The following is a 13,871-nucleotide window of genomic DNA, read 5'->3' as shown; positions in this document are numbered from 1 at the left end:
GGCCGTTGTGTCCTCCGGACCAAAGAGGAAAAGAACCATCCGGATTGTTATAGGTGCAAAGTCCAAAAGCCAGCATCTGTGATGGTATTGGGTGTGTATTAGTGCCAAAAGCAAATACTTGTATTCGGTTTTTATTTACGAATTACACAATGCGCCAACTTCACTGGTTTTGGGGTTTGTACAACAGACACAAAAACACACTGCTCTACCACTTCCACAGACCCTACATCACACCCACTCTCACACATTTACATAAACCATTACAGTAGATTACAATACAATATAGTACAACATCATGGCGCAAAATAATACAACTTCAAAATTAGAAACAAGAAGAAACTTATTTGCAAATTGAAAAAACTAATTTGATTTAAAGATAAAAGAAAGATTTTTAAAGGCAAGCTATATTCCCATATACCAAACAGCAGTTATGTTAGTGTGCAACTTGCAACCAATAAAGAAAGGATGTTAAATGCTAATAAATACAAATAGACAACATGTAGACAACTGTACATACACTAATCACTCATACATACAGTACATAAATATTATACACGTAAACGGACAGACAGGACACAAAAGTAAGGGGCGGACCTTGACCTTCCCGGAGTTGTCTTCTTCTTCTTTCTTGTCCTCAAAGTCGAAGGCCACAGTCATTCTCTGTTGTCTCTGCTCCTCCCATAGAGTCGGATTAAAGCTGTCGCTGTCTGATTGATAATCTGTACACGCACAAAAGAGCATCAACTGAAAAAAAAGTAAAACTGACAAGGTATTTTTTAAGTCAATTTAGTAGGAATGCATAAGTGGACATCAACGTGCTGATGTGTGTGGTTATAAATAGTGAGAAGATTTTTGTTTTGTTTTAGCACAATATATGCATCAAATTAAAGTTTGATTAAAAAAGTTAAAACAAAATTCACATTAAATTGCATTATTTAACCATTTAATTCATTATTGATTTCATTATTTCATGATTTCATTAATTAATTTATGATTTCATTATTTTTTTCACGATTTAATCAAATCTTGAAATAAATAATTACATGAAATCAATAATTGAATGTTCAAATCATTTATTTTTAATTTAATTTAAAGTAAATACATTTACACATTTATGTATTTAATTATGTGCAATTAATTAAGGACATATTTAATTATTTAAAGATGTATTTATTTAAAGATGTATTTTTGTTTGTGAAAAAAATATGTCAAATTTCCCTAGAAAAAAATTTCCATCATCCCTGGTGCAACATGCAGGGTTAGTGCTAGCCTGGTAAATAGTTGTGCTAAATCCGAGTCCCGACCATAATGTTTCAAGAAGATATGTTAATTTATTTTTCAATTATGTTCAATTTGTTATTTTGCACCAACAAAAAAAAAAAAAACCATATTGAACAACTTATTTGTTATTGTGCAAAAAATACATACACTTAAATTTAAGTGTGGTTTCTAAAAGTCTCTCTCTCTCTCTCTCTCTCTCTCTCTCTCTCTCTCTCTCTCTCTCTCTCTCTCTCTCTCTCTCTCTCTCTCTCTCTCTCTCTCTCTCTCTCTCTCTCTCTCTCTCTCTCTCTCTCATTTGTTACCTTCTTGAGACCTCTGAAAAATGCCTCCCTCTTTAGGAGCACCCTTTTTAGATATGTAAAGATTTGTATTTACAAAATGAGTTGGAATTTCACAAGAAAAAGGTCACAATTTCACAAGAAAAACATAGAATTTTGGCAGTATTATTGTAAAAGTCGTAATTTTACAAGAAAAACTGAACATTTGTGCAATATTATGATAAAAGTTGACATTTTACACAATAACAGTCGCAATTTTACAAGAAAAGCTTAACATTTTGGCAATTTTATGAAAAGAGTCATAATTTTACTCGACAAAAGTCACAATTTAATAAGTACACTTAAAAATGTTGGCAATATTATTATAATAATCGGAATTTTCCTTGGCAAAATTATGACAAAAGTCATAATTTCACTCAAAAAATGTCACTGTTTTACAAGAACAACATAAAAATTGGCAATATTAAATAAAGTCAGAATTTTATATGACAAATGTCACCATTTTGCATTAAAAAGTAATAATTTTACTTAAGAAAGTAATAATTTTACTTTAAAAAGTAATAATTTTACTTTAAAAAGTAATAATTTTACGAGAACATATTGCAATATTACAGAAACAGAAAGAATATGAGAAATTGTTCCCAATTTTATAAGAAAAAAGTCGACACATTGTGAGAAAAAGACTGCTTTTGGTTCATTTTTTAATTTTTTGTTGGTAATTGGTTTTTAATCTTCATTATTTACTTCAAGTTATTACAGTATGTCTCACATATTTATTTATTTATTTTTTTAATTAATTTTGGCCAAAGGGGGTGCATTTTAATTTCTTACACACTTGTTATTACATATTTTGACCAGAAGGGAAGCACTTCAAATGTTTACACACACTTGTTATTTCATATGTTGACCAGAGGGGAAGCACTTTTAAAACCGACACACAGCCAATTTTAAAAATCCATCCTTTTTGGGACCACCCTAATTTTGATCAATTTCACCATCTCTATTGGATGCAATGGTTTTTTCCGTATTGGAACCATGATTTCGGTCCTAACTTGTTCACCGGTCCTCATATGGAAGGTACTTTTCCTTGTTGATGTCTCAAGAAGGGAGACAGAGACACACACACACACACACGCACACACGCACACACGCACACACGGCTTGTACCCTCATCATGTCGAGGTTGTTGAGGAAACATGTAGTTGGTCAAAACCTTCTGTTTGGTTTCAGGGTGGGCTTCTGTCTGCAGGGGGATCAGAGCCTTGGACTGCAAAGACACACATATGACAATAATATTAAAATCCCAGTAAGAACTGTCACTCATTTTGGGCCTGCTTTTGGAGCAATGCACCCACTCACTGCTGTTGACTCTCCTTTAAAGATATGATCAGGACAAAAGTCTTGATGGTATTGCTGTAAAACTATTGTGCTTCATTTTACTAGACTCAAGAAAGAGAGTAATGTACCACTTAACGTGTGTATTAAAGGGGAACTGCACTTTTGTTGCGTTCACAATCATTATGAGGGACACAATTACAAATGTATCATTTATTTTTATTTTTTTGCATTTTAAAGATAAAAAAACATCTGTAAGATGTGGCGAATGTGAGTTCCCTGTGTTACCTTCAAAGTCCTCTAAAACAACTTCAAAAACCTCCATCAACGTTGTATATGCATGTTATTGTAGTAACAGACATGTTCATAGTATACAGTACAGGCCAAAAGTTAGGACACACCTTCTCCTCATTCAATGAGTTGTCTTTATTTTCATGACTATTTACATTGTAGATTGTCACTGAAGGCATCAAAACTACTAATAAACACATGTGGCGTTATATACTTAACAAAAAAAGGTGAAATAACTGAAAACATGTTTTATATTCTAGTTGCTACATGCTACATGCATCTTATTGATCAAGATGCATGTAGCGCGTCATGCTTGTTAGTCCAACTACTGTATAAACAAAACATGAAATGTGGGTTAATACTTTACAGATACTATAATATGAAGGATTGTTTTTCAATACAGATTGGTGTTCTATTGCATGGTGTTGTGCATTACAAACTCAAAAGCCAATCAGCCGCTGGTGCAGAAACTAGCTTACTTCTTGCTAATGCCGTAGCATCCCGTCGCAAGGCGATGTGTTACTACGCTAGAAAAACAGTTCCTCTATGTTCGCTCTTACAATATCAATGTCGCTACAGCTTGATTATTATACAGGTTACGTAACGTTAATGAAGTATTGTTGATGGTTTCTGGATGCATTTTTAGAATGATTGAGAGGCAGAATAAATTGCTCCCATTAGCTGCAATGTTACCTGCATCTTACAAGCGTTTTTAATCTTTGGACTGCAAAAAAAAAATCTCTCACAACTAAACGAACAAAATTCCCAAAAAAGTAACATCATGTCAATTACAAACAAATTTTTATCCACATTAATGTGCACCTGCTTTTGTGGTATTAAATTGGTCGACTGTTCCGTCATGTTTTTTTTGTACTCAAATATTCAATAGAGCACCAACGCCTTCCATACTGACATATTGGTTAACTAGCCTGTAATTGCTGGTTCAACTTCACATTTGTGCTAGCACAACAGTAGCACTACTTAGACAAATGTATGTGGGATTTTGAGTCTTTCTGTGGTGCACATGGGTTAATTGCGTTAAAATTGTTAATCAGATTAAGAAGGATTATGCATTAGCCCTAAATGATACACTTCAATTATCAAATCAACTAGGGGTTGGTGCCCCCGACTATTGATTCTTCAGTTTCTCAGCGGTCCTCTGACACCGACAACGGTGAAGAGGTATTTAGCCATGATGAAACAGCCTGCCGGACAGCCTTAGGTCTGCAGAGAACGTTGATATTGAATAAAAACTTAACTCTATAATTTGTTTACAAGGCAGAAATAACCAGCTACCTGTTAACATCCAAAAGCTATTTACAAAAAGGGATGGAGAATTTAACTTGCCTGGAATATCAAACTTTAAGACAATAAGGGTGAAGAACAACCGGAAGCATTTTTGTGTATCTATGCAGGGTGTAAAACTCTGGAATAAATGAGGAATGCAATTGAAAGAATGTACAAATTTCAACAAATTCAAAGAAACATTTAAGGAAAATGCTTGTGAAATGTATAAAGAAGAATCTACGACTATAGGGCATTTATAAACCATTACTGTCTTTGTATTTGTTTTGAAATCTGATTGCTCGTCATTGTATTTGTGAAGCATTGTAACCATTTAAGTCAGGGGTGTCAAACTCATTTTAGATCGGGGGCCACATGGAGAAAAATCTACTCCTAAGTGGGCGGGACTGGTAAAACCACGGCACGATAACCTAAAAATAAAGACAACTTCAGATTGTTTTCTTTGTTTGAAAATAGAACAATCACATTCTGAAATTGTACAAATCATAATGTTGTTGGGTTTTTTTACACTTACATGTTGCAGTTAATAGTATTCAACATTGTATTGTCGTTATTTATATATTCTGAATAAACGATGTGATATTGTTCATCAAACTAATCGGTGTTAATTTTCAATTTATCAAGATAAAAAAAAAATACATCAAAATCAAGTTACAGTATGTTATTTATGTAGTTTGATAATTTTTCTCGACTGATGTACTAACATCACGTGGTTTATGTAGCATCATCTACAAAGATACAAAGAATTGCTATTGTGATATCCAGTGTACACATTTAAAACAGCTGTTTTGTTCATTCAAAAATTTCAGGTTAATTTTTATACTTCGCAAAGTCATCCCGCGCGCCGGATAAAACCTGTTCGTGGGCCTGATGCAGCCCTCGGGCCGTACGTTTGACACCACTGATTTAAGGTGACATGACTAGGGTGGGAATTTACAAAATTGTTCTTCTTCACACTCCTTTTTGGGCTGAACAGTAGCAAAGAAAATTGATTTTTTAAGAACAAAGTGTAAATGTGGATGTTACATCCATCCATCTATTTTCTACCGCTTATTCCCTTTTGGGGTCGCGGGGGGCGCTGGAGCCTATCTCAGCTACAATCGGGCGGAAGGCGGGGTACACCCTGGACAAGTCGCCACCTCATCGCAGGGCGTGGATGTTACATTTGGGTTGTAAATATTGTATACGTATCGGCTCGAAAGAAACAAACAAAAGGTGAAAGGCTCACCAATTTTAATCAGGCTTCTTATTAAACACTTCACACTTCTTTTATGTTCTATTTTTTGTTGTTATTTTTATTACTACAGCTAATCTTACTATTTTATTTTGATTGATTTATTAAATATTTATATTTACTTCATATGAAGGGCCTACATTTTTAGGAATTGTCCACTGTCGATGAACAGCTTGCATACTTCCAAGATGGCGACAAATAAGGAAATTCATGATTATTAAGTTATAAATGTACACACTTTGCTAATAAGCCAGCATACAACACTAGCGCGCTAACATGGGAGCAGTTAGCATACTTCCAAGATGGTGCCAAGTAACAAAATCCATTATTATTAGGTTAAAACGTACACGTAGCTAGCATGCTAACGTCCTCAGCACCATGAAACATCTTGTTATTGTCAATGTTGGTGTGTGCGAGTGTTTTCTTTTTGTATTCTTCCTTTTTAGCTAGCGTAAAGCATTTTGTGTTACAACTAGGCTGTGTAAGTGCTATCAAATTAAAGTTTTGATTGATTGAGTTTACCAAGGCCATTGGTCTGGGACAGGGGTTGGCAACCCAACATGTTGAAAGAGCCATATTGGACCAAAAATAAAAAAAAACTAATCTGTCTGGAGCCGCAAAAAGTTAAAAGCCCGATGTACGTTTTATAATGAAGGCAACACATTAGGTTAGTGTCTCAGAGGGTGAGATAACCCCTGGAAATGACTGGCTTAAAACTGCCTAAGATATGGATGTGTGTGTCCAAGTTAAAGGACTACTAATGGATTTATTACAATATTTGCAAACTGGGTAAAGTTTACTGCGGTCTGGAACAACATGGCACACAATCAGAAATGCAGCCAATATTACATACAGATAATGTGCCTTGAGACATGCAAATATAAATTAAATACACAGAGGACAAAGGTAAAGGAAATTCAATGAACTCAAATATACCTACAAACGAGGCATAATGATGAAATATGTACACACAGCTAGCCTAAATAGCATGGTAGCATGGATTATTAGCACCCACGCAAGTCAACATCAACAAAGCTCACCTTTGTGCATTCACGCACAGCATAAAACGTTTGGTGGACAAAATGAGACAAAGAAGGAGTGGCATAAAACACGTCTTTCTGTGGCAGCGACGGAGAAAGTTGTACATGTAAACAAACTACGGTGAGTTTAAAGACCGCCAAAATTAGTAGGACAAAACGGCGCTCGACAAATACTCTCATCAGTGAAGCATGTTTGTGGGCTTTTTAACAATTAGGAAGGTTTGTGTCATGTTTGTCCTCTTAAAGAAACATTATTAAAACTTCTCCCATCTTTTTCCATTTTTGAAAAACTCCAGGGAGCCACAAGGCCTAGGGCGGAGCTAAAGAGCTGCGGGTTGTTGACCCCCAATCTGGGAAAACCTGAGAGCCCGGACCTGCAAGTTTGTTTAGTTCAACAAAATGTGCCATATTTGTGGCAGGTTTGTTGGCTGTAATGTTCTGTGTGGGAGAAAGGAGAGTTACCTGATTGTCAGAAAGCCAGAGAGCTGCCAGGTCCTTCAGCTTGGTAAAGGTGAACGGTAGATTCTTTAACCTGACAATGAGAGACGAGCACGAATGGGAGAGTAAGATGTTTCCTGTGCCCACGTACTGTACAGCCCGCAGAGCACGTAACCATAGCAACTCTTGTTGCCACAGCAACTGCAGCCATTAAGAGCAACTGAAAAATCATTGATAAAAGTTTCCTGAAGGAGTGTGTGTGTACCTGTTATCACTAAGGTTTAGGACCCGTAGTTTGGTCATCTGTCCGATCTCATCGGGAAGGAACTCCAGTTTGTTGGAGCGCAGCGACATCACCGTCACATTCTTACAGTTACCGATCTAAACACACGTAAATAGCCCCATCAGGTCATGCAACATTACGGCACTAAGGAGGTTAATAAGGTCACCTCTCGGGGAAGTTCTACCAGAAAGTTTTCATCAGCCGCAAAGGTCCTCAGACTGTGCAAGTAGCCAATGGTTGGAGGCAGGGACTCCAGCTCGTTACAGCTACAGTCCAGTTCCTCCAGCAAGCTGAGACTGGGTGGAAGACATGGCGAGAAACAGGGAGACACAGAGAAAATGGCAAAGAAATAAAGCAAATCATTCTGCAGGAGCACACTCTGAGAGTCCCTACTGTGTTGTGTCGTTTAATCCTAACTGATCTTCTGCTTTGTGAAACATGTCCAAAGACACATCCTGTGATCGTGGGAAAAAAGAAGGGTCAAATATTTGGCTGTACAACATACGGCGACTGTCCATTATTAAAAAATGGAAGGACAATCGGGAGACTGCCGAACGTGATCCAAATCCACTGTCATCAATGCAAAATCTTGTAGCTCTGATAGAAATAAATGTGATATTGCAGAAGCTTGTAGGAACGATGTCATGACATTGCTGTGATCAAAGCTGAAGGCGGTTCAACAGTATTTTTTGGACCATTTTAGTCTCTCAAAGGGAGGGCTGTCCAAATGTTTTCCAAGGATGCAGGGGCCACTTTGTACATTTAGATGCTAAAACCAATCCGATATATAGTTGTCCTTTGCCAGTCACAGTCGGACATTAAACTTTTCTAAACAAAACTGAAAAATTGGCTTAAGGAAAATCAGAAGTGTGAGCACTAGAACTGGGTATAGTATGGACAAATGGGGCCAATTGTTTTCAACGTGTTTTTATTTTTGTACTTGTCTTTTGTATGTGTTTTACACTTTTTTTCAACTTTTTTTTAAAAGCCTAACCAGGAACAAGGGTTGCAAATTAGCCTTTGGCTAGAAGTCCTAAGTACTTTGACACCGGCTACCTGTGGGTAGCAATGTTTAATTGTACTGTCCCTGTCAAATAAATACATAAATAAAAAATAAAAAAATGCTCCATCATGCTTCAAATATCCCGGCTTCACTACATTGCGGATTTTTATTCTAAATATTTTGGGCCTGTATTATTCAAATTTTTCAAACAACTTTATTAATCCCTGAAGGGGCAATTCAATTTGAGCAGCAGGTTGTCGTTGTACACAGAGCCTACATGGCATAAGTAGTATAAGTACAGGAGGAGGGGATTCATATGGCCCTATTTGTCGGAGTTTACCTGACACATGAAACGTGACGAATTGAGGGGTTGCACTATTCACTTTAGCCGCCATATGGCAAGAGTGTTAAATATCTTAAAATGTGTTTTGTGGCAATTCCCACTTTGCCCACAGCGTCAGTTGCTATGTAGAGTGGCGCTTTCCATAATTTTTTGCAGGCAGCATTGCAAAATGATTAACCTCCCCCTTCCTCTCATGCGAGATCCACCCAGGAAAAGGTTGTCTCGTTTTCTATTGTATATGTTTTAGCAATCAATGAACATCTTCACCAAGTGGGACTTCTGTTTTCGCATTGATAGTGTGAGTTTTATGGGTCGACAGACTACAATATACAAACCGCAAAACCAGTGAAGTTGACTCGTGTAAATCATAAATAAAAACAGAATACAATGATTTGGTAATCCTTTTCAACCTATATTCAATTGAATATTGGTATTGGGACCTAAGTTATTTATACTTTATTTAAATGATATTTGTTCAGTATCTAATAAATTGAAATGTACTATGTTTGCAGATGATACAAATGTATATTGTTCAGGAGAAGACTTGAAGAAAGTGTTGAGGATAATAGAGGTTGAGTTGATTCAGCTAAAAAAAATGGTTTGATATTAATAAGTTATCATTAAATGATAAGAAAACTAAATTTATGTTTTTTAGTGGTGCAAGGACAAATTCCATCTATCCATTTTCTACCGCTTATTCCCTTCGGGGTCGCGGGGGGCGCTGGAGCCTATCTCAGCTACAATCGGGCGGAAGGCGGGGTACACCCTGGACAAGTCGCCACCTCATTGCAGGGCGCAAGGACAAATTGTGAAGCAAAATTAAAATTGAATCAAGTGGAAATTGATAGAGTATATGAAACTAAATTCTTGGGAATAATAATTGATCATAAATTATGTAGGAAACCGCATATTGAATGTATAAAAGGGAAAAATATCCAAATCCATTGCTATTCTGTATAAAGTAAGACACATGCTGAATAAGAAATGTCTGCATATGTTATATTATTATTTTATTTTTCCATAATTAACATATTGTGTTGAAGTTTGGGAAAATGTTTATAGAACAAACATAGACCCAATAATTAAACTTCAAAATATGGTCATTAGAATAATACACAAAGCGTGCTACTATGAACATATCAATCCATCATTTATAAGTTCTAATGTGTTAAAAATTTCAAATATTGTGTTTTTAAAAACAATGGAAATTATGTTTCGAGTAAAGAACAACAGCCTTCCAGCTTGTATTCTTAGGTTATTTAAATTAAGAGGAGCAAACTATATTTTACGGGGATATTGATTTTTGAAATAGGTAAAGTAAGAACGAATATAAAATACAAATATAATTCAGTTTTAGGAGTTAAATGGTGGAACAAGCTCAGTGATGAGCTGAAGACATGTAGTTCTTTGTTAAGGTTTAAGAAAACCTTGAAAGGTGAAATAATTGAAAATTATAAAATATAGTAACAATTACTTTCATCCCATTGATTTTTTTTTTTAACGTTGATGTTCCAGGCAATCTAATGTTCAGTGAATGTATAAGAAAGGCAAATATAAGCTTTGGCTTCAGCCTATTCCTTTTTTGGTCATTCTTTTTCTTTTCTTTTCCTTTTGTGTGTAAATGTGTATGATTGTTAATATGTCTAATCTGTACTGTTAAACTGGTCACACAAAATGGTTGATGGTTGATTATATGACCAAAATAAACTTATTTCATTCATTCATTCATTCATTCAATAGACTGCAAGACAAGATACTTAACGTTCGAACTGGAAAACTTAGTTATTTTTTGCAAATATGAGCTCATTTGAAATTTGATGCCTGTAACATGTTTCAAAAAAGCTGGCACAAGTGGCAAAAAAGACTGAAAAAGTTAAGGAATGCTCATCAAACACTTATTTGGAACATACCACAGGTGAACAGGCTAATTGGGAACAGGTATTTGTTTCTCCATGCACTACTTGTATACAGAAAAACGGAACAAGTGGTTGTCAATATTGACGACTGATTTGCTAAACGTGGCTGTTTCGGCGCATGATATATTATGTACTGTATAGGATTTGGCCATATATGTCATGGTCAATGTTACATGTACAAACTATTTCAGTTATTTAGAACTTCATAATATCAGGGGTGAAATGCGAACTGCACTTTTTTAAAATGTTGCTTATCGTTCACAATCATTATAAGAGACAAGAAGACAAATCCCCCCCCCCCCCTCCGCTTTCTAACATATACAAATCGGCTCGTTCTAGGTGGCTAACAATGCAGATAATGGGAGCAATCGATTTGATCTCTAAATCACTTTAAAAATGCATTCAAAAACTGTCAACAATGCTGATTTTACTTTCCATAATCTGTATATTAACCAAACTGTAGCGACATTATTATTGTAAGAGCGAACACTGAATAACTCTTTTTCTAGCGTAGTAACACATCGCCATGCTACAGTATTTGTCGTAAAAGCTACTACGTAAAGAGATAAGCTCCCTTCTTCGTCAGCACGAAACGCGTTTGAGTTTGTAACGCATAACACTGCGATATGACACCAATTTGTACTGACTGAAAAACATGAACAATCAATTTTCAGTATCTGTAAAGTATTAACCCACATTTCATGTTTTGCTTGTACACAGCTGAGCGAGCCAGACAGCGTATGTACTGTAGTTGTACTAACACGCATGGCATGCTGCGTGTATCATGATCGATCGTGACTCACTCGATGGACAGTAGTTCATCTGGTCCAGCTGGCCCGGGATGTTTCCTGATGTTTCGTGTTTTGGGTAAGCCCGCCAATAATGTCGAACTAACTTGGCTCCAAGTTCCATTTTTATAGCGTCAAATTCGCTTTTCCCTCTCTCTACAGCAGGGGTGTCAAAGTCAAGGCCCGCGGGCAAAATCCGGCCCGCGAATTAATTTTTCTTTGGCCCCCGGGATGATATTTGATTAGTATTAGAACCAGCCCGCAGGCCACAGCCGCCTGCTGCTGTTTTTGGAATACTCCATCAGTGTTGGCGCTAGGAATTTTCAAGACATAAAAATGGGGGTCCCACAATACATTTTTGGGGTCCCACATTTTTGTAACCTTTTTGAAAACAAATGATAAATGTATGCATTATCCTGTTATATCTCGCATTCTATATTGGGTTTTGGGAAAAGGTTGTCATAAACGTTACCTAATTCATTAAAATAATAATACAAAAGAAAACACATTTTTATGCATATGTAAATATATTCAGTTATAAACAATAATGAACTTTCTTATTTCCTTCATGCATCTAAATTTACCGCTGCCTGTATTTTTCTCTATATTTTTATTGGAATATTTTCAGAATGTTTGTTTTATTTTTGGCCAAAGTAAGACAAAGTAAACAATATGAAGTTGTCTTTATTTTTTAGTTTTAATGCCATGATTTTAATAGTCCAGCCCGCATTTGCACAGATTTTCTTCCATGCGGCCCCTAAGTTAAAATGAGTTTGACAAGTCTCACTCTTTCTTCGTGCTGGCTTCTATAAGCAGCAGTATGTTTACCTTCAAATGTATTAGGTTGTAAATCCTAATTTGTCCAAAAATAGTTGTCTTCGTTGTCTGTTACACACTTGTGTTTGATTCCGGAAGTAGGAACATGTTGTCAGAAGTCAGACGTGTGCTGCTATGGAAACAGAAATCAATCCACTAAAGAAATGAGTCCCGGAAATTATTAAAATGATCAAAATACGATAAATATTGTACATACTACATATTGTTATAAAAATGTATGTTACTACATTATATATAAACTTGCAATGTGTACGCAAATCATTAATGAAGGGTTTTGAAGTTGTTTTACAGGGCTTTGAAGGCGACAACGGTGACTCCTATTAGCCACATCTTCCAAGCGTTTTTTAATCATCATTAAAATCGTAAAAAAAAAAAAAAAAGACGTGTGTTCTTGTCTCTCATAATGATTGTGAAAAAAAGTGCAGTTCCCCTTTTAGGGTGACAATGCTGACAACACAGCGGCTCATTTTGACACGACTGTATCTTCACCGCGACAATCAAATTGACCATATTTTGACGGAACAACTTTTGGATAGACTTCATCTTAAATGTTTGCCTCATCAGTAACAGATCTACACCTTAGTGAGACTTTGACACGAGAAATGACAAAAAAACAACAGCAGGACGTACTGCAGCACTTCAGTCTATAAACAGCTGCTTTGACCTGAGCGATGCGGAATGACAACGCAGACAAGCAATGCTAACAACAAAGTTAGTGATCGTAGCTGCGACTGTCAAGTTGACCAACGGCCGTGGTTTCAGCACATGTAAGCCCAGTTGTAACTTAGAGTATTTACCCAGGATAAATAAATAAATGATAAATGGGTTGTACTTGTATAGCGCTTTTCTACCTTCAAGGTACTCAAAGCGCTTTGACACTACTTCCACATTTACCCATTCACACACACATTCACACACTGATGGAGGGAGCTGCCATGCAAGGCGCTAACCAGCACCCATCAGGAGCAAGGGTGAAGTGTCTTGCTCAGGACACAACGGACATGACGAGGTTGGTACTAGGTGGGGATTGAACCAGGGACCCTCGGGTCGCGCACGGCCATTCTTCCACTGCGCCACGCCGTCCCTGGTTGTGACAAATGTATTTCATGTTGTGGCCGTGTTTTAGTGGCCGGGTGACAGCCATAGCAATGAAGCTTGGAGGATCCTCTGCGCTATTGGTGAGACACACAATGCTACCATATTGGGTGAAACAGGTGTAAAGGTGATTATATGGGTGTTATTTCATGTTTAGATGGCTCTATTCATGTTAAAAATATATATTTGAAAGGTCGGAAACAGTTTGTTATGCACTAACTATGAAAATATTTGATTTATTAATAATAATCCTATTTCGCGAACATTCATTTATCAAGCCTGGAACCAATTGGCCATGATAAACAAGGGACAACTGTAGGTCAATATATGCTAGCTCAACTATCTGAACAAATAAAAAAATACGTTTTGCCATAGAAGACAAAGCAAAACAATGTAATATTTAA

At 36.4% G+C, this 13,871-nt stretch overlaps 1 protein-coding gene across 13 annotated transcripts in view; it reads right to left on the bottom strand.

Moving 5' to 3' along the window:
* The window catches only part of lrrc7 (leucine rich repeat containing 7), a 355,766-nt gene that overhangs the window by 57,047 nt on the left and 284,848 nt on the right, over positions 1 to 13,871 (bottom strand). For 11 of the 13 annotated variants that reach the window (XM_061975629.2, XM_061975636.2, XM_061975630.2 and 8 more), the window contains 5 exons: positions 7,652 to 7,781; positions 7,468 to 7,583; positions 7,227 to 7,296; positions 2,727 to 2,826; positions 595 to 719 (listed from right to left, as the gene is read on the bottom strand). In XM_061975629.2, the coding sequence (XP_061831613.2) occupies positions 595 to 719; positions 2,727 to 2,826; positions 7,227 to 7,296; positions 7,468 to 7,583; positions 7,652 to 7,781 (541 nt within the window). The remainder of the gene's footprint in view (positions 1 to 594; positions 720 to 2,726; positions 2,827 to 7,226; positions 7,297 to 7,467; positions 7,584 to 7,651; positions 7,782 to 13,871) is intronic. The other 2 variants (XM_061975627.2, XM_072914690.1) reach the window with 1 other exon arrangement.

The sequence above is a fragment of the Nerophis lumbriciformis genome, linkage group LG14 (genome assembly GCF_033978685.3).
Source record: "Nerophis lumbriciformis linkage group LG14, RoL_Nlum_v2.1, whole genome shotgun sequence".
NCBI lineage: Eukaryota > Metazoa > Chordata > Actinopteri > Syngnathiformes > Syngnathidae > Nerophis > Nerophis lumbriciformis.
This window is presented reverse-complemented; position numbering and strand designations above follow the sequence as displayed.